The following is an 18,804-nucleotide window of genomic DNA, read 5'->3' as shown; positions in this document are numbered from 1 at the left end:
AAAGAACATTGAACCTTTTTTATTATTCTCCACCCCTCTTACTCCTGTCCTTCTCCTACTTCTTTCCTAAAGAAATCAATGTAAGTATAACATTACCAATGCAGCCTGTCTTTTGCTGTGATTCATATCCAATATCAAGTGAGATTTTGCATTTTTTTTGCATTTACTTTCTTACAATATAATTAAGGCACACTTACAAAATGGAAAATCAATAGCTTTCAAATCAAGCACAGTAGGTCTATCAAACCTGCAAAAACAAGAAGTCTTCAGTCATAAAGCTCGCCAAAAAAAAAAGAAAAGTGCACAGCTAGAAACTGGGACAGTGTGTTAGAAGAACACACAACATTTATCACTGATTAGCCAAAACATAATTATCTGTGATTTTAAAAATGAGGCATGGATAGATCTCTCAAATAAACTCATTGGTTTATTTGAAGACTTTCCTAAAAATCAGTGAAAACAAATCTATCCATTTGTCCGTAGTAAAGAAAATAAGTGCTTTAGGCATACAATGTTTGTAAACCACTAAAGGAGGAAATTCTAGCACATAAAGAATAAGCTTGTCTTCTCCTCATCTGACTTTCTCCACCAAGCACTTTTTAATCTATATATAACTAGACTGGGCAAATTACATCTCAATTACCAGAGCGCTATCTGTGAAGTGGCCTGCCAGGGATGAAGGGTTACTGCTGCCAGGGCTCGCCATGTCATTGTTGACTTCTGGGTTGCCAAGTCAACTGGTCAGAATGTATACAGAGCGTTCCAAAACTCACATACTTACAATCTGGAACTCTTCATAGCAATTACATCCATTTCTAAAAATTCTGACATCCTGTTGTGTCTATATGTAGGTGTGCAGGTGGATGTTTATGTGCAGTCCAATCAAGGCTCATTGCCAGGAAGTGCAGTCCTGTCTTATCAAACCCAACACTGTGAAAACAGAGAAAGACCCGCACAGACTCGGACCTGCTGTTACAGATGGAATTTTCCACAGCTGACTGGCTTTTTTTTGGCAGCTTTCGTGATGAATTAGCTGCTGTTTGTTGAAGTCTGCACGAAAAGGTGCCAACAAAGCGTGGACACAAAAGGGACCTGTGAAATAAAATGGTAAAGTAAAATTGAGTGCTAATTTAGACTGTCCTTGCACCACTAACAAAACAGACCTGACCTAAGAAGATTTACTTTGAACACAGAGATGTGTGTCCATCTCAAAACCATCTTCTTGCTCTTCTCAAAATCCTTTCACCAGTAGACTGACAGAGCATGACTAAAATTTCATGACAGCAAAGTGTGAGAAGGCAATAAAAGGTGACTGGTCTCCAGACGATCCTTTCGCTCCTGCTGCCCCTGACAGGGATCCTCATTAGGTTTAACCTTTGAACTACAGGCCAATAAGGAACATCAGAGTAAAATATCAATGCACTACAAAACCATTCTTTCTCCAACTGGTTTGAGCTATTAAAGCTTTGCTTTGGTGTTCCACAGAAGAAACAATGTCATGGGTTTGGAAAGACATGATAGTGAGTAAATGAAGACATAATTTTAATTTTGGGGGGAAATATCCCTTTAATAAAGCAGTTGGGGTGAGCAGCTGCCTAGACCAAAATGTCTGCACTGAGTTCCATCATAAACCTTGGTATTCAATCCCTAGACATGATTGACAGTCCTGAGCTCAGCTCAAGCAGCCGGCCAGCCGCTGCTATCAGCCTCGTGCATATGATGTAAAGCCGCACTGTCACCAACGCTGTTACAGACCACCACAGACTTACACGGACCATAATTCTTATTTCAATCAGCCAGAGAGTGTGGAACGATTGAAATGGTGAGAGAAAAAGACAGAGTAAAAACAGGCCACTGGTGTGGCCTAAACTAAGCTCATGAATTAATTTACCTTCATAACAGCCAACAACAGCTGGGAATGTTTTCATGATCATAAATGCATGATTATTCCAAAAGCCTGTTCCTTTTTAAAATCACACAGCGAAAAACTTCACAATGTCAGTGTGTGACGCAGGGAATGAATTAGCAATGCTGTTTAGAAGAACATAACATGTTTCCTATTTAAAATGATATTATATTAAGTTCATAAAGGAGCAGTTAACACTGGGGAATACACTACTGTTCAAAAGTCTGGGGTCAGTAAGAATTTTTTAATGTTAATGAGAATATTGTGTTACAATGTAAAATAACTTCTTTCTATTTAAATATATTTTAAAATGTAATTCATTCCAGTGAAACAAAGCTAAATTTTCAGCAGCCATTACTTAAGACTTCAGTGTTACAGGATCCTTCAGAAATGATTCTAATATGCTGATTTGGTGCTCAATGAACATTTCTTATTATTATCAATATAGAAAACAGTTGTGCTGCTTAATATTTTCTATTTTAATATTATACATTCTTTTATGAATATAAAGTAAAAAACAACATTTATTTGGCAGAAATCTTTCATAGCATTCTAAATGTCTTTACTGTCACAATTGATCAATTTAATTAAAAAGTTCTAAGTTTTGATCTTTGGCAAAAGATTTGGGCAAATTTCCCAAGATTAACATACCATTAGAGTAGGAAATTACACAAAGTGGCAAACTTGCGGTATATTGTGAATAAGTAATAAGGAGCACTTTTATGATATATGTGACACTGGACCACAAAACCAGTCTTAATTCACTGGGCTATATTTTTAGCAAAAGCCAAAAAAACATGTATGGGTCAAAATTATCAAATTTTCTTTTATGCCAAAAATCATTAGGATATTAAGTAGAGATCATGTTCCATGCAGATATTTTGTAAATTTCCTACCATAAATATATCAAAACTTAATTTTTGATTAGTAATATGCATTAAGAATTCATTTGGACCACTTCAAAGGTTATTTTCTCAGTATTTTGATTTTTTTGCACCCTCAGATTCCAGATTTTCAAATAGTTGTATCTCGGCCAAATATTGTCCGATCCTATTAAACCATACATCAATGGAAAGCTTATTTATTCATTCATTTATGATATGTTTTGGTGCTTCTGTGTCCAGTCCCCAAACTCCCCATTCATTGTAACTGCATAGAAAAGAGCAAGCAGCACATTCTTCGATTTCCGTTCTTGCTTAATGTTCTGTAGAAGAAAGTAAGTCATAAAGGTACGCAACAGAATTTTCATTACATTGGCTTTGAAAGCAACTGCAGTAGGCTAAAAAAGAAACATTTACAGGTTGCAGTGGAAAAAAACTAATACACATTTAAACTCAAGAATGCAGTAAACTGAAAAAAATAAATAAATAAATCCTCAAAGCTCTAATGGTGGCTCAGAGATAATACCTTCTGGTTGCAAGAGACTCTAAGAGATGAAAACTGTTTTCTACTGAGCTTCCTTCAAATGTGCCTGTGCCATCTGTGTGAATCCAAACCTTTCTTCTCTTCTGCTTTATCCTCAAAAAAATCTCCCTCTGCCACACTGTTGGATCAGTCTCTGAGCTAGTAAAGAAAACCATTTATTTCCTCTTTTACTGTAGCCAAAAAATGTGTCTGCTGCCACAGTCGTGGACCTTAGAGGACCATCTGGAAGCCTGGAACATTCCAGCCTGATTGCCCTGAGGAGAATGCAGACCTGCATTCCAATCTGAGGGAGGGAGCCAGGCCGGAGAGGGACCACGCAGCATTGGAAGTGGACTGAGCCAAGTTCGCCAAGGAACTTCTCAAAGTTCTTGAACACAGAGGCTCCTTTGTTCACTTATCCATGGAAAGTTGGCTTTGCTCAAGAGTGCGTGCGTGTATTTGTGAAAAGTTAATCATGTCTAGCTCATGCCCTCCTGGATAAGAAAAACCTTTGCGATAAGAAATTAAAGCGATAGTTCACCCAAAACCAAAAATTCTGTCATCATTTAGTTACCCTCATGTTGTTCCAAACCAGTATAACATGTATTCTTTCTTCTAGGGAACATAAAGTGTCTCAGTGTTGTCAATGGGGTCTAACATTGTTTTAATATAACGGCATACCAAACCACAAATCTTGAGTAATACCTCATATTTATTTTACCAAATACATCCATGTAACATTGGGGTTGAAATGATTTTGTAATGATTTTAAATTTGAGCCACGTCAACTCTTTTTAGTTGATTTTAGATGAATTGGTTGATCCATTTCACAAAACTGAACCATCTGTTCATGAATCATACTTATCTGGTTCTCAAATTTAACTCATTGACTGATTCAATCAAAGCAGTTAAGTGAATTTCAGTACGGACTTCTAATTATCCCACTTTAAACAATTTTTTAAAGTTCCCACTGAATATAACTGACTGGAAAAGAACAATCCTTCAAAATGCCTTCTTTTGTGTTCTGTGGAAGACAGAAAGCCATACAGGTTATAAACAATATGAGGGTAAGTACATTTTAAAATTTTCATTTTTGGGTCAACTATCTCTTTAACCACAGTAAAAGACCAGTGTCTCAATTTGCTGATAGTTTTGTTTGATGATGACAGAAAGGAGTGTTAGATACTATTCAAGAGATGCTGAAGCAGATTGAGGACATGGTATACAGGCAAATATGAAAAAGTATCCTGACGCTCTTTCATGTGCTGCACAGGCCCACATGCTCACATATGCTATTCTGAGCATCTGAGGATTTGAACATCCCCACTCTCTTGTGAATCACTGCCTTTCTCAATTATGTGAGCTGGTTTCAGGATTTGTGCCTCAAAGCTAAAATATCATACTGGATTTGAAGACTGATTTTTTTTTTTTTTTGCCAGTTAAGTTTCAATGAATAATTCATGATTGAAAGATCTCCTTCCAACATGTGTTCGCCTGACTCACCCACAAAGACACTCAAAACAATGGGAACACAAACCTCTTTATATTCAACACACTATAGCAAACTCATTCTGAAACTCATCAAAGACTACAACACATTATCATTTGTGACGCTAATTATGTTTCCATCCCCCCATTTTTATGTGCATTTTGAAGTATCGCATCATAAACGAGTGATGGAAATGCTAAATTTAATATATATATATATATATATATATATATATATATATATATATATATATATATATATATATATATATATAAATCCCTTAATTCACAAAAATGTTTTTATGCTTGAGGTGGTTTTTGACTTCTGTGAAAAAGGGTTAATGCGAATAATGGGAATTCCTCCGTGCACATCAAAAAAGTCATGTGACTTTGCACTATTCAACAGCATAACCTGACTAACCAGTGGACCGATCTTGTTGCACAGCATCTGAAATGTTGTCATGGTCATTCTTAAATGCCTGAGCAAAGTCTGTCGTCAAAGTATTTCTGTTTAATTGCCTCCTAGAACTGTCTTCAACAAATGTGTTCCCAAAGAGCAGCTTCCACCTCCAGAAGCAATGACTGCATTTTTTGTGTTTTGTCTGCTCGCTCTGAGGTGCAAATCATTTATTATATATGAAAATTATTATATTTTGTTGCTTTTATTGGTTTTTTTATTTTTATTTGTTGTATTTTTTTCTGGTTTATCTGGAAATGATGATTGCAAATTTTTTTGTGTTAAGTGTGCTTATTCGCAAATGTTTTATGCAATATTCCAAGTTAAATTCGCACCTTTGGATGGAAACCCAGCTACTGTCTGTATTTTCTAAAATTCTGAAATATTTATACTAAAATAATAACAAACTTTTTATTCATATTTAACTTTTTTAGTTTTGCAGTAGATTTTAACACACACTGACATTTTAGTGTCACAAAAATATTCCTTTTATCTCAACCCAAAAATCCTTCTTTGCATTCCATTTTTCCCTTCAGCTACAATAAGTGAGCAAATCGTTCCAGACTAGTGCTAAGCAAAGGCAAAGATTTTGTCAAGCTAAAAAAGAAGTCATGCAGCACGCCGCTTTTCTTACAAGAATGTAAACACATGCGAACACCAGTCGAAGCCATGACCTACATATCCTTACGGCTGTTGTGTACAGCCGATGTTGCAGCCTGTTGGAAAGGTTTCTGAGTCATTTCCTTAAGGAGTCACGGAGGAATCATTTCTTGTAAACCATGAGGGTTTCTTTATAAAAGTTGAGATTGGCTAGCTGATGGTGCCCTGCTGCTCTCACGTTGTTTTCTCTGGAATCCAAAAGTCTGCTCTAAGGATACCATATCTCCTAAATATGCCTTAAATTATGTGTGTGGGCCAAATAACAAGAGAGAACAGAAAATGGAAAGTCTCCTAAATGACTCCTAAAGCGAGAACTGTTATTGCACATCTTGTCTAATGACCCGTTTTTATTTCTCAAAGCATAAAATATCCCTATGGCTGCACAACGTATTAAAAATCTGCACTCTGTGATGAGAAAACAAATACCAGTATTGAGACATTTCACGTCATGAAACTGCATCTTGATATCAATTTGTGCTAGTATCTAGGTATATTCATTACTTTAAAACTTATATAGATTAAAGTTTAATTTCATACTTTTAAAAAACTGTTGTGGGTGTTTCTGTCTGTCTTTCATTCTTTCACTAGGCCATTTTCTTGGTTGAAAGGCAATAATCACAACAGCTCCTCTTTCATAGCATAGGTTGTGGACAATTTTAACTTGGATGCACACTAGTACATCATTCAGGCATATTCTGGCATTTAATTTACTATACACACTATAATTTGGGATACACTAGGATAAACCTGTCAAAAAAAAAGAGTCATATTTCACTTTAACACAAATGGTAAAATATATTTTGCACATAAAAAAATTAACGATTTATGTTTTTGGATCATTAAGATTATTTTCATGACAATTAAGTACATTTTTCCTCAATTCTCATTACTGCAGTATAAAAAATATGAATCCTCACATTATAATAATGATAAGTGTAATACATATTTTAATTCAAAATTTTACATTATTGTAGTATTTGTTGTTCTACCTGTAATTTATGATTTTTTGTAAAAAATATATATTCTATACTTTATTGCAATTACAGAAATATAGAGGCATCATTCAAAATTAGTAAACTATTTGTTAAATTTGTTACATACACTGAGATCATATAACATAATGGGACACATGTATTGCATTAATACATTATTATTGTATTACACGTAAAAAAATATATATATACACATACAGATTTTTCTTTACATTACAGCAAAGAAAATTTGAGGTTACATTTGCTTAATAGTCATGAAAATAACATCGCAATGCAAAAAAATCTTTATGGCTTTAAAAATAGGCTTTATGTAAAATAAAACAGCATTCTGATTTTGTGGTTTAATATATCTGGCCCTATGAGATTTCTAATCTTGCATATCATTTAGCAAGAATATAATGTGGATTGAAATTCAATCATAATGGGCTACACCCAATGGTGTCGGGTTTACAAGACATTATCTGGTAGACACTGTCATTGATTTCTGTGAAGGACAAGAACAGATTTTCTTCACCTCTGGCCTGTTTAGTTCACTGTGTGTCACTCTCTCAGACTCTTTTTCTCCTATTTTCCGGCAACATTCCAAATATATGTCAAACATTCCAAGGAGTCAACAAAATTTTTCAGACGGACAGTAGAGAAACTGACAGTGAGACATAGTGAGAGATGTGCACCAGTACTGGAGCCGGTCAGTCTCTTCCTGCTGCTGCAGCTGTCTCCATCAGCTGGATCCTGCCTGTCTTTCTCATTCACACCACCCTACGCTCTCACATCTCTCCATCCGTCTCTTTCCAGGCGCCCAGGGGTCGGCATGGGTCAGCTAAAACCAGCGTATACACCCTCAGCTAGGTCTGTTCCCACACGACCACAAATACACATGGCACATTGCTCAAGCGTACACACGCTTCCGTTCACCGCACAAAAGTACACGAAAATCAGCAGTTCTCAACACCCGGCCGTATCTGCAATTAGAAACATTCCAGCGTGACTAATTCAATATTGTCAATTTAGATTTAAACCAGAGGGGTTTACACAGCACACAAACGTGACGTGTGACATCCAAGCTAACAGAGGGAGAACAGGAGGCAAACTTTCACGGCTTCAACACTTTTGTACGTTGTGCAGTCCACTGTGACTGTCACTGGACGTAAAGTCAAGGACAACTTTGGAGAAGTTAATTATTATTGTGACACTTTGGCAGCCAAATTGTTGCAGTTTCTTAATTCAAACTTTGACAGCATACACATTTTTTCCAAGCTGCATTGACCCTCTGTTGGTATTCGTTGAAAGTTTACAGCTCAAGCAGTGAAAGCTTCTACAGTACTTCTACAGTAAGACAACTGCTGCTGGCTGGATTACTGAACCGTCACGTCTCAAAGCTCACTCGAGCACAATTGTTGCCACCTGGCTTATTTGTGTTTTCCTCAGGGTAAGGTTGTATAAGATTTCCCCACTGCAAGTATGACGACATTAACCATTGAATAAAGGGCCCACAGAAACACACAGGGCAATTGTGTTATTATTCTGAGCACTGAGCCACAGCTAAACATGAACTGGCCTTATTTTTGTCACTTAAACAACTGAAGAGAAGGTATTCACAAGTAAGTAGAGGAAGAGGACATATCTATGCAAATACAAAAAACTTTGAGATCTGTACAATTTTTTTATATTTTTGAAACATGACTCTTATGCTCACAAAGGCTGAAATTATTTGATCAAAAATACAATACAAAACAGTAATGTTGTGAAATATTATTACAATTTAAAATAACTGTTTTTCTATTTTAATATAACTTAAAATGAAATTTTATATTGTGATTGTAAACCTGAATTTTCAGCAGCGTTACTCTGGTCTTCGGTGTCACATGATCCTTCAGAAATCATTCTAATATTCTTATTTGGTGCTCAAGAAACATTTCTTATTATTATCAATGTTGAAAACAGTTGTGCTGCTTAATATGTTATGCTATGATACGTTTTCAGATTACTTTGATGAATAGAAAGTTTTTAGTATGTATGTAAAACAGAAATCTTTTGTTACATTATAAATATCTTTGCTGTGTTTTTTTTTTTTATCAGTTTTAGTCAGTACGTATGGTATGCAGTAGTGATAATTCATAACGGTTAACTAGTTCTCCAACAACCAGCTCATCAATTTGACTATTAAGAGTTCCTTAAGAAATGTGTCTTATTGTCAGGTGAGCCCAAAATCAGTCTAATCATAGTCTTCTAGACTTCTAGTTAAGACTGATTAGTCGAATATAAGTTATGGCAAACCATTAAAAATATGTAGTTTTGCACTTTCCTAGTATGAAGTGTGCCTGTATGGGATTCCACAGAAAGTCTATAGAAAGACATATAAATGTAATCTTTATCCATGTTAATGTTAGAATATTTTGGTAAATGTGATAATGCTATGAGCTACTAATTATGTAAAGGTGTAGAATCTCATCTCTTTTTATCATATTTTAGTGTCTAAATCCTTTCCACAGATTAACTCTGCAGATTTTTGCCTGCAACCACTTAGAAAAATCCAAAAAAAACAAACACAAAAAAACTCTACAGACTACGGTGGGCCTAGTTATGGTTCAATGAATGCATTCTTTTTCATCTTCTACTGCAAAATGCATACAGGACAGTAAATACTCAAAAGTAAAGAGAAAAAGGAGTAAGATAAGAAAGAGTATCAGAAAACAGACTTTTGATAAGGGCATAACGCATTAGAGGGAGGGAAAACTTGAGAGAAATCCAAACAGCTGATTTTAGCATTCGCAAACTATAACAAACTCATCAGGCAATGTCATTACAGCAAAGTGAGAAACATCTCCCAGGAGCAGAGGTTGCTCTGAAAGGATGTCTTCAGTATTTTACTAATGTGATAAGACATTAAAGAGTAATTGAGAAAACACCCAGATCCCACTGAGTCATATCGACAGATCTCTCAAGCGAAAAAGACTAATTTCAAGGTCTTGGGTTCTCATTGGCCAGGATTCTGACAGATCCCATAAATCCTACAGTAAATTCAGTGTATGAAACACGTGACTGAGCCGACTGTCTTTCAGGAGAGTGTGTGTGACGTATGCAAACATGCAACGGATGCTGTAGAGCAAGACATGGGTGTGAGAGGAAATCCAATAGGATGCAGGAACCATAATGTTCCTTCAGAACATAGGCAACTGTATACTTCTCAAGTCTGACCTATTAACAAATAATATTCCCACCTGAAAAGGGCAAACTAAAGAAGTGATACACCAATGTGGCATCTGGCGTCCGTCCCAGAATTAGTAAGTCCATAAGTGAGTCTCTATCATCTCTACTGTATCAAGTGATAAAAACAAAGCAGTCACAGCCTTCTAGGACAAGGAAGAAATGCAAACAGGAAATATTTAGTTGCCCTTGAATAAAACATCACAAAGCAAGCAGGTGTGCGTATCAAAGTGTGTGTGGAAAAGTAAAGAGTGCACAAAAGAGAATAATATGAAAGAGACATGAAAGAAAGAAAAGACAGAAAGTGTTGCCTACAGTCCCTCATAGAGAGGTCACGTATAATCAACCTTCATTATTTCCCATCTCTCTGAAATGGAGCAAAGACACTGCTCTGAGGCAGGACAAAAGAAGAGAGGGTGATGTAAGTTATAAGGGCCCGTGAGGGGCCCTCCTCCCCTCATATTCTGCTCATTATGAGGCCAATTGCTTCTTGAGCAGCTCTGTTACTGCCTCACAAATACAAAGATCTTGTAAAAGGATATTAACAAGAGACAATTTATTCTGTTACCTCCTGCTCTCTTTGTTTTTTTTGTTTTTTTGTACCTATGCCTGCGTGAGCAAGCCTGGATTTGCAAATCATGTCCTCTTTCTTGACCATTAAAAGCTTATTTGGCCAGGACTAGTTTACCCAGAGGAGGTCAGGTAAATTTGTGCTTCGCAGACGTTTGAGCAAGCCCATTTTTTTCTCATTTCTCTGTATAAATTACTGAGGAATTTAAATTTTTCGGGCTAACTTTGGAGTCCTGTGAGAAATCGAATGCTGTCCAGAGAGGAATGTGTGTGATTATGGTATATTATTTTTCACAACGCTTCTCCTCATTTGCTTTGACCTTTGGCGAATGCCACAACTAAAGCTTAAATTTCTCGTTTCACTGCCTGGTTTGCCTTCATGATGGATTTAGACCTCTTGGATAACTTCAGCTTGCCATCTGGGTAAAATAACAGTAGGTGGTTCAAGTACTGCTGGTATTACATCTAACATAAAAAACAATGTATAGCAATACAGAAAGCCCAGTCACAAACTAATCAGAAAGGCCACAGTAGTAGGAGCATCAGGTATGATTTTGTCATTTTGTACTCACCCTCATGTCATTCCAAACCTGTACAACCTTTATAGAACATTTCTGTCCATAAAATGAAGCTCAATGGGGTCCAGTGTTTTTTGGATCCCATTGACATTCATTGTAAGGACCAAAAAAATAACACTAAGATGTTATTCAAAATATATTTTTTTTGTTGGTGCTTCACAGAAGAAAGAATGTCAAAGCGACATGAGGGTGAGTAAATGATGACAGAACTTTCATTTTGGGGTGAACTATCCTTTTAATTAAATTAGTTTTATTTTGTAATTGTACATCCCATCCAAAATCAGCACAACTGTAACTCAATCACCGGTTGGAAAACCAATCCCGTCCAACCAGTACTAAGGACATGAAAGGAACCTCTTGTTTGCTTTTCACTATTTGTTTAGTTTCCAAACAAACTCAAACTGATTTTCACCAGGGTGCAGGTTTGCTGTCTAGGCACAAATCAACAAGAGGTCACAGGCTCCACTCCTCACAGGATGACATGAATCGGAGCAACAGAATGTCAAAAACAAGCACACCGGCTTTCACTAAGAGGATGCGGTTGTCATCTTGTGTTCCCGCTAAGGAGCTGCTAAGTACCTGCGTCTGGGAAAGACGCAAACGAAAGTGTGTTTGTGATGTTGCAATGTTTACTTTGAATATGCATTTACAAGCACATTCATCCATCCTTCGGACAACCCATCTATACATCCAACCAATAAATCCACTCATTCTGCCATCTATACATTCATTTATCCAACCATTTCACAATTTACCCGTCCACTGAATCTCCAGTCAAGCTCCTTGTATTTGAACTTACCTCCCACAAACTGTATCCCTCCTGCCACACGTCCGATGGTGCGAGAGATTAGATCTGTAACACAGCATCCCATGATTGCTGTGAGAGCCACCAGGAGCAGCAGTCCACAGCCTGTCCCTGTCACCACCGTGCAGATCCTCCACTCCAGACTCGGAATGCCTTGAAAGGAGGCATAGCGCCCACACTGCTCCAACATAACCGTCCCACCACGGGCCTCATCCCTTATGGGGTAGGAACAGCGGCGGAATGTTCCAAATGACACCGGCTTACCCATCTGCGACCCAAGCAGCCAGTATGGCATGAAGAAGCCTATGCAAGATGTGGCTGCACAAAGGAAGGACAACAGGGCCCAAACCATGCCTGTACATGTAAGACTAGATGCCATCGTGATCAGCTCAAACTTTCATATAGATGCAAAAGACACTGATTTCAGGTTGAGTGTGCATGCAGATCTCCTAATCCCACCAGCCTAGATCCTCCTGGCATCTTCTTGTTCGGTTACACCTGAGGAAATAGAAAAAAGTATGGGAGCATTAGTAAAACATTGGGACATCTGTTTCCGGCCACAAATCTGAAGTGACAGTCTCTTCAAAATTGCATAAACTGAAAGGTGTTCACTTTCTCGTGTAATTTTCTCTCTGAAGAGAGAGTAAAAGCTTTTGTACAAATCTTTTTTTTTTTTTATGACAAAACTTAATTTATCCCATGAGAACATAGGGCAATTTCACAAATTAATGATAAATAAATTGACCAAAAAAATCTTAAATGGGCTATATGTCAATTTTATTATGCATAACTATTAAGTGCATATTATCCATAACTATTACGTGCTGTGTGACAAGACCTCAAAAAACGGAGATAAAAGGAGAAAAAAATGGTGATGCACGTATTACACATACTTTCCCTCATGCACTCAATTTTTTTAATCTAAAATCTTGATGTTAGCAAAAAGAAAAGTTAACGGACACATTGTCAGTCATCTATCAATAACAATATGGAATGTAAACAAAAAGGAAAACATGTATGGCGCACTGTCATGTGGAAAGTCCAAAAGTGAGTCAGAAACTGATTCAAGCATGCGATATTGATCTTACATGTCTGTGTCGTTCAGTGTGTCGGATTCCAATTGATTTCAAAAACTAAAGAGCATATATGACGACAAAATGCAGCGTATACTGTCTGTTTGCTTCTATCCGTTCCTGGGTTGCGCGTCTCTGAAGTCTTTAAGTCTGCCGTATACAGTCCACTTACTGCCCGAGCGCATGCACGTCTCTTCACGGGACTAAACCGAGTACGAAAGCACAAACTGAGGCACCAATCTCCAGATCCTCCGCCCAGGGGCTGGTCTGACAATACGTCGCGTTTCCCAAGACGACGCAAGACTCCGCCTGGCTGCCGCGAGCTCTCGCAAAGTCCCTCGTCAAAGTCAAAGTAATTTATTGTCATTTCTGTTCTCCGTGGGAGAAACGAAAATATATAGGCTATAGAAACGAAAACGGTGTCTCCAGCTGGCATGGTGAAGAACAATTACATCTTTTTAAGACAAATACTTGTGTTACACCAAGAGTATATTCAGTAGTTTCATAATTTCACAAATTAACGATAAATAGAATACTGACAATAAATTCTCAAATTGACTATAGGCCTATGCCGATTTTGAAACATACGCCTAATGAAAACGCAACCATACAAATGATAGGCTAGTTCACATAAAATGCATAATTTACAGAAAATATGTAATTTATTCCTAATTTCTGCGCCACATGCTAAATAGCGTTATCCGATTGGAGAACGAATCGTTTTTTTGAGTCGGATCTTTTCAACGAGTCGCTTGAAGCAGTCCACAGCACACATCGGAACCGCTCCATTTCAGTCGGTTCTTTGAAACGAACTGTTCGAAAGAATCGATTCGCGATAATGAGTCTCAACAAATCCCGCCCCAGACTCACGCCATTGGCCACGGATATTCATTTCTAATTGCCTAAGAATGTTATTTATTTGTTTATAAACTTAGGGCTTTCTCAGGGTGAAATGTTAATAGTCGGAACTCAGGATACAATTCACTGGGAAATCACATAAAGGGGTTTTGTGCATTTGGAATTTAAACCAAAAATAAATTTTGCTGTTCTTTCACCCTCACTCTTTAAAACACTTGGTTAAAAACAACCCAATTTGGGTAGCTTTTAACCCAAGGACTGGGTCCATATAGGATAGAACACATGTTGGGTTCATTTTACCCAACAAATTGGGTTGTTTATTTAACCCAGCTAATGGGTTGATTCATTTTTACAATAATAAGCTACTATCTTATTTTTACTTCAGATATTAAATTATGTTTACAGATTAACTTAAATCCTCTTTAAACTTTTGTAAAATATTCCACACAACCTCTGGTTTGATAACTTCCTTTATTTTCCTTTATTTGGGCCTATATCATTTACAGTAGGCTATTGTTTTTTTGATTTTTAATATGTAGGCTATACATATTGCCTATGCACCCGCTTCGAATGTTATTTAAACTCGCTGAACAAACATTATAAGTAAAAATAAAATATTGAACAGAAGTAATTCTCGTGTAATCAACCAGTCACTGTTATTCTGTTTCCACCATAACGGCACTGTTTCTCATGACCGAGCTGAGGTCGTGTTCGGCGGGGAACTGCTAACAGCTAAAACCGCCGACCTGTGTTTCACTCTTAGCCAAAATGTGCTGCGACTGCTCTCTCCTGAAGAAGACGCAAAATCCCCACGTTAAATAACTCAACCGCTGCGTTACGTCTGACCCAGGATCTGAGTAACACTTAACTACCCAAACATTGGGTTGTTAACATTTGGCTCAGGAGCTGGGTAACACTAAAACTACCCAAAAACTGAAAAAAAAATAACCCCCCCAAAAAACAGCATTTGGGTTAAAAAAATATAGGCTACCAGGATTTTTTTGAGATTTTTTTAGACCAGCTGGTTTATTTCATGTATAAACAATCATTATGAAAGTATTTTAAAGATTTTTTTTTAAGTGAACATCCTATGCACCTGACCTGACAAAAGAAAACTCTTCAGTCGAAACATTTTTAAAAGGTATAGCCTGGACATCAATCTCATTTATGCTGTCACACTGCCTAAACAGCACATAAAAACTGATGTTGCATATCAAAATGGGTCTGAGGGCAGCAACGACCTTCAGGAACAGACAGAGGGAAGGGTACACTGTCAGCAGCTCTTCTTGATCCATTATTATAATTTCTCGTCAGCAGTGTGGCATTGGCTGATGTGGCTGTAATGATGTTTTAGTATTCAGTATCTTTACTGCTGTTTCATACATTTTATTATAAACCAAAAGGAACATCAGAGATTCACTGCATGTTAAAGTGGTTCTGACCCTAATGAGAAATGCAAATTGGGGAAGCCCATCTCTTCTTCTTTCCCTTGTGTAAAGTGATGTAGCCGTAAGCAGTCATGCAGAATTCATGGAAAGTGCCTCTTGCACATGAAATAACCAGATTGAAAGACCTTAATGTTTCACAGCATACATATCAAACATATGTATGCTGTGAAACATCCTAGTCTAGTGGTTAAAGATCTGGGAAGCAACTTCTTCTACAGTGGGAGGTATTTCTCCTATCAAAGAATGTGAATTTGGGCTGAAATCTCTGAATCAAACGTTAGAGAGAGCATAATCTGAGCAGTTCAGACAACCGTCTGATCTCTGTTCTAACTGTTTATTCAAACCAGGTCTGCATAAAGCCTTTTAGATAAACGGATCATTTAGCTTCTCAATGGACCATGGGCGTACAGAAAAAAAGAAAAGAAAAAAAAAAACCCTCAGCAAGCAAAACTCTTTTGCACCTTGAGATTGAATGAAGTATTTGTGACCATTTGTTTGTATACCTGATGTTTTTTCCCCCATATTACTGAATACTCACACACACACACACACACACACACACACACACACACACACACACACACACACACACACCCACACACACACACACACACACACACACACACACACACACACACACACACACACACACACTTTGTGATGCTGCTCTTATTTAATACCACCAACAAACAGAAAAAGGTGCAACATTTCAGGTTTAATCAGAGTTTAGCTCAATAAATAAAAGCAATTGTGCTTAAAAATCTGTTTGCAAAAAAAAAAATCTGTATTTGATTTTTATTTGAACTACAAATGCCTACTTTCATTTCACCATTTAAAAATGTGTTTAACATTACTTGCTTGTCTACTAAAATCTTTATTTATTAATTAGAAACATATTATTAATAAACATTCTATAATAAAATTAACATTAAAACAACAGTTAATAAAATAAAAGTTACTTATATTTATTAAAAAATAAATCAATCCATCACATGGCTGGCTTTTAGTCATGAAGTGTTTTATAGGGAACAGTCAATAAAATGCATTTAGCAGCTACTACATATAATGATATAACTTTAATTTATGATATTTGTGTCCTAATAGAGTTATGGCTCCATTAGCTCTTATGATTAATTGAGCACCAAATCAATTTGCAGAAGCCATATTGCTTTCCGCCTGACTGATCTGATTTCAGCTCAATATTCAGTGAACCCAGTAAGCCAGATGTCTAATACAAGTGTGAGGAGGTGGGTGCCAGACGTGTGTTCAGCTCATTGGAATTCACCTGTACGTCACAGATGCATATGAGAGTAGTTAGAGTAATTTAGTGCCAGACTGACATTTACTATCCTCGTAAATGACATCATATGGCTTTTGTAGGCGTGAACTGAGATCTCGCTGGCGTGTCGCCATTTGAGCACCTGACTTCGATGGCAACGACCTGAGGGATCAAAGACGCTCATCAAAACCTGAGAATTATAATTATACTTTCGCTCTCTCTCCCATGCAGAGCACAAGATGGTTATGAGCTGTCAAAACTTCATGAGAATCATGTTAAATAGTCTTGCTTTTTGTGGTGTAGTTGCACCATGCTGCTTAAACTGACACATGTGATCCATCGAGACACCAGAACTGTTACCTGCTAATGATGAGGAATCTTACAAAAGAAGTTAATGAGATCTCACAGTTTCATACACATTTACCTCATTACTGTGAAAACTTGACGACAGAACAGTGTCCTTGTGAAAAATTCATCACTGAGGCTGACAACAAAAGTCACTTCACAATGATTGTCATTGTCATTCCCTTCTTCACTGAATTAAGCCAAGATTAAGAAGAAGGTACTTACACTGCAGGCGTTTTACTGATCAGCTGGCTAACTGATAATGAAAAAAACAAGCGTAAAAGCCCCTGAAAGTCACAATCGATAGCAATGTGATCATTCAAACCCCCTCAGGAGGCCATATAAGCAATTGTTACTCTTTCCAGATGGAACAGCCTCAACAAATGGAAGCTTGTTTGGGAGCAGCACCAAATAAAATGTGGCCTATAACATCTATTGCATTTTATATTGCAATCATCAAAGCAATTGTGGCCTACATCACATGTGGAAACACATTTATTTGGCCAAGTGTAAATACAATGTACAGATCCAATCAGATAGCAGTGTGGTTGATCAAATGACACATATAGGCCCAAAGGAAGATCATGAAGAACAAAGAGTGATTCCTTGTTTGAGCATTATCAAAAGTACAGAGGTGGAAATGTGGGAAGGGCAACACAGAATGAATCAGAATGAATCAGCTGGCAGTTATTCACCCTCTTGTAGTCTGATCCATGAACCTCACAGCAAAAATCACAGATGCTAACACAGCAATCTAGAAAGGTGAAAGGGACAAAAATCCATTAACACATAGTGCTCAAACTGACTTTCGCACTATAACACTCTATTTTTTCTCCCTGTAGACTCTTTTAAGCTTCTGCTTCCTTCCTTATTACATGTTGTGAATGTAACGAATAAAATAAGTTTTCATATCATTATGTCAACTGTCATAGTTCGTAATTTCTGTGGCACAAGCCCCATCATCTATTGTAAAAAATAATGACTATTTTTCAAACGGTTTCCCCAAACACTCTCCCTGTCTGTGATTAGTTGGCCAAAATGGACAACATCGCCCTCAAACTTACACCATTGGTTGAAACACTGTTGCTGTTTAATTATGAAAAGATGACTTTATCTTTGAATTACATTCAGCAAAATTAACTAATCTTTCATTAAGTCATTAAATTGTTATCTTTTCAATAGTCAAAACCCACAAACACGTCCACATAAGCAATCTTTGACCATATTCTGAATTGAGAAATTAATAAATTATGACAAACATAAATGATTAATTCACCTTCTGAGTCCAGAGTCTTGCATTCATTAGTCATGTGACAAACTAAAAACCATAACAAAACCGATCACAAATGACAAATCAATGTTGCCTGGCTGCTCACGCAAACAGAGAAAAGTTTTGGTAGCACCACAGAAAAAGGGTTTACACCTACAAATGGCTTACTTATATTTGTATTTATAAAGTATCTTCAGATCAAAGCATGTAATTTTAAGTAGTATATGTTGTTTTTTAGAGACAGAAAAAAGCACCACCTGAAGACAAACATCAGGGTAGCTAGCTACTTGTTTGGCTTGGCCATGAACAGAGACCTATTAGGAGATGGCAACCTTGACATTTTGCCATTCCATTTATTACATTAAAGAAGTCAATCATTGTGCTCTTGCTTGTTAAGTTGATTTTTGCTTGTTGATTTTTTTTGTTGTTGTCCAGAGTAACTTGATGTCATTTGATGTCAATTT

General features: G+C 37.0%; 1 protein-coding gene across 1 annotated transcript in view; it reads right to left on the bottom strand.

The window, feature by feature from the left end:
• The window catches only part of LOC109089384 (LHFPL tetraspan subfamily member 6 protein-like), a 28,196-nt gene extending 14,727 nt beyond the window's left edge, over nucleotides 1-13,469 (bottom strand). The window contains exons 1-2 of the mRNA XM_042765249.1: nucleotides 13,156-13,469; nucleotides 12,062-12,565 (exon numbers count right to left, since the gene is read on the bottom strand). Coding sequence (XP_042621183.1) covers nucleotides 12,062-12,446 — 385 coding nt within the window. The 5' untranslated portion in view covers nucleotides 12,447-12,565; nucleotides 13,156-13,469. The remainder of the gene's footprint in view (nucleotides 1-12,061; nucleotides 12,566-13,155) is intronic.
• Between the last annotated feature and the right edge of the window lie 5,335 nt (nucleotides 13,470-18,804).

Source organism: Cyprinus carpio, chromosome A10, assembly GCF_018340385.1.
Source record: "Cyprinus carpio isolate SPL01 chromosome A10, ASM1834038v1, whole genome shotgun sequence".
Taxonomy (NCBI): domain Eukaryota; kingdom Metazoa; phylum Chordata; class Actinopteri; order Cypriniformes; family Cyprinidae; genus Cyprinus; species Cyprinus carpio.
This window is presented reverse-complemented; position numbering and strand designations above follow the sequence as displayed.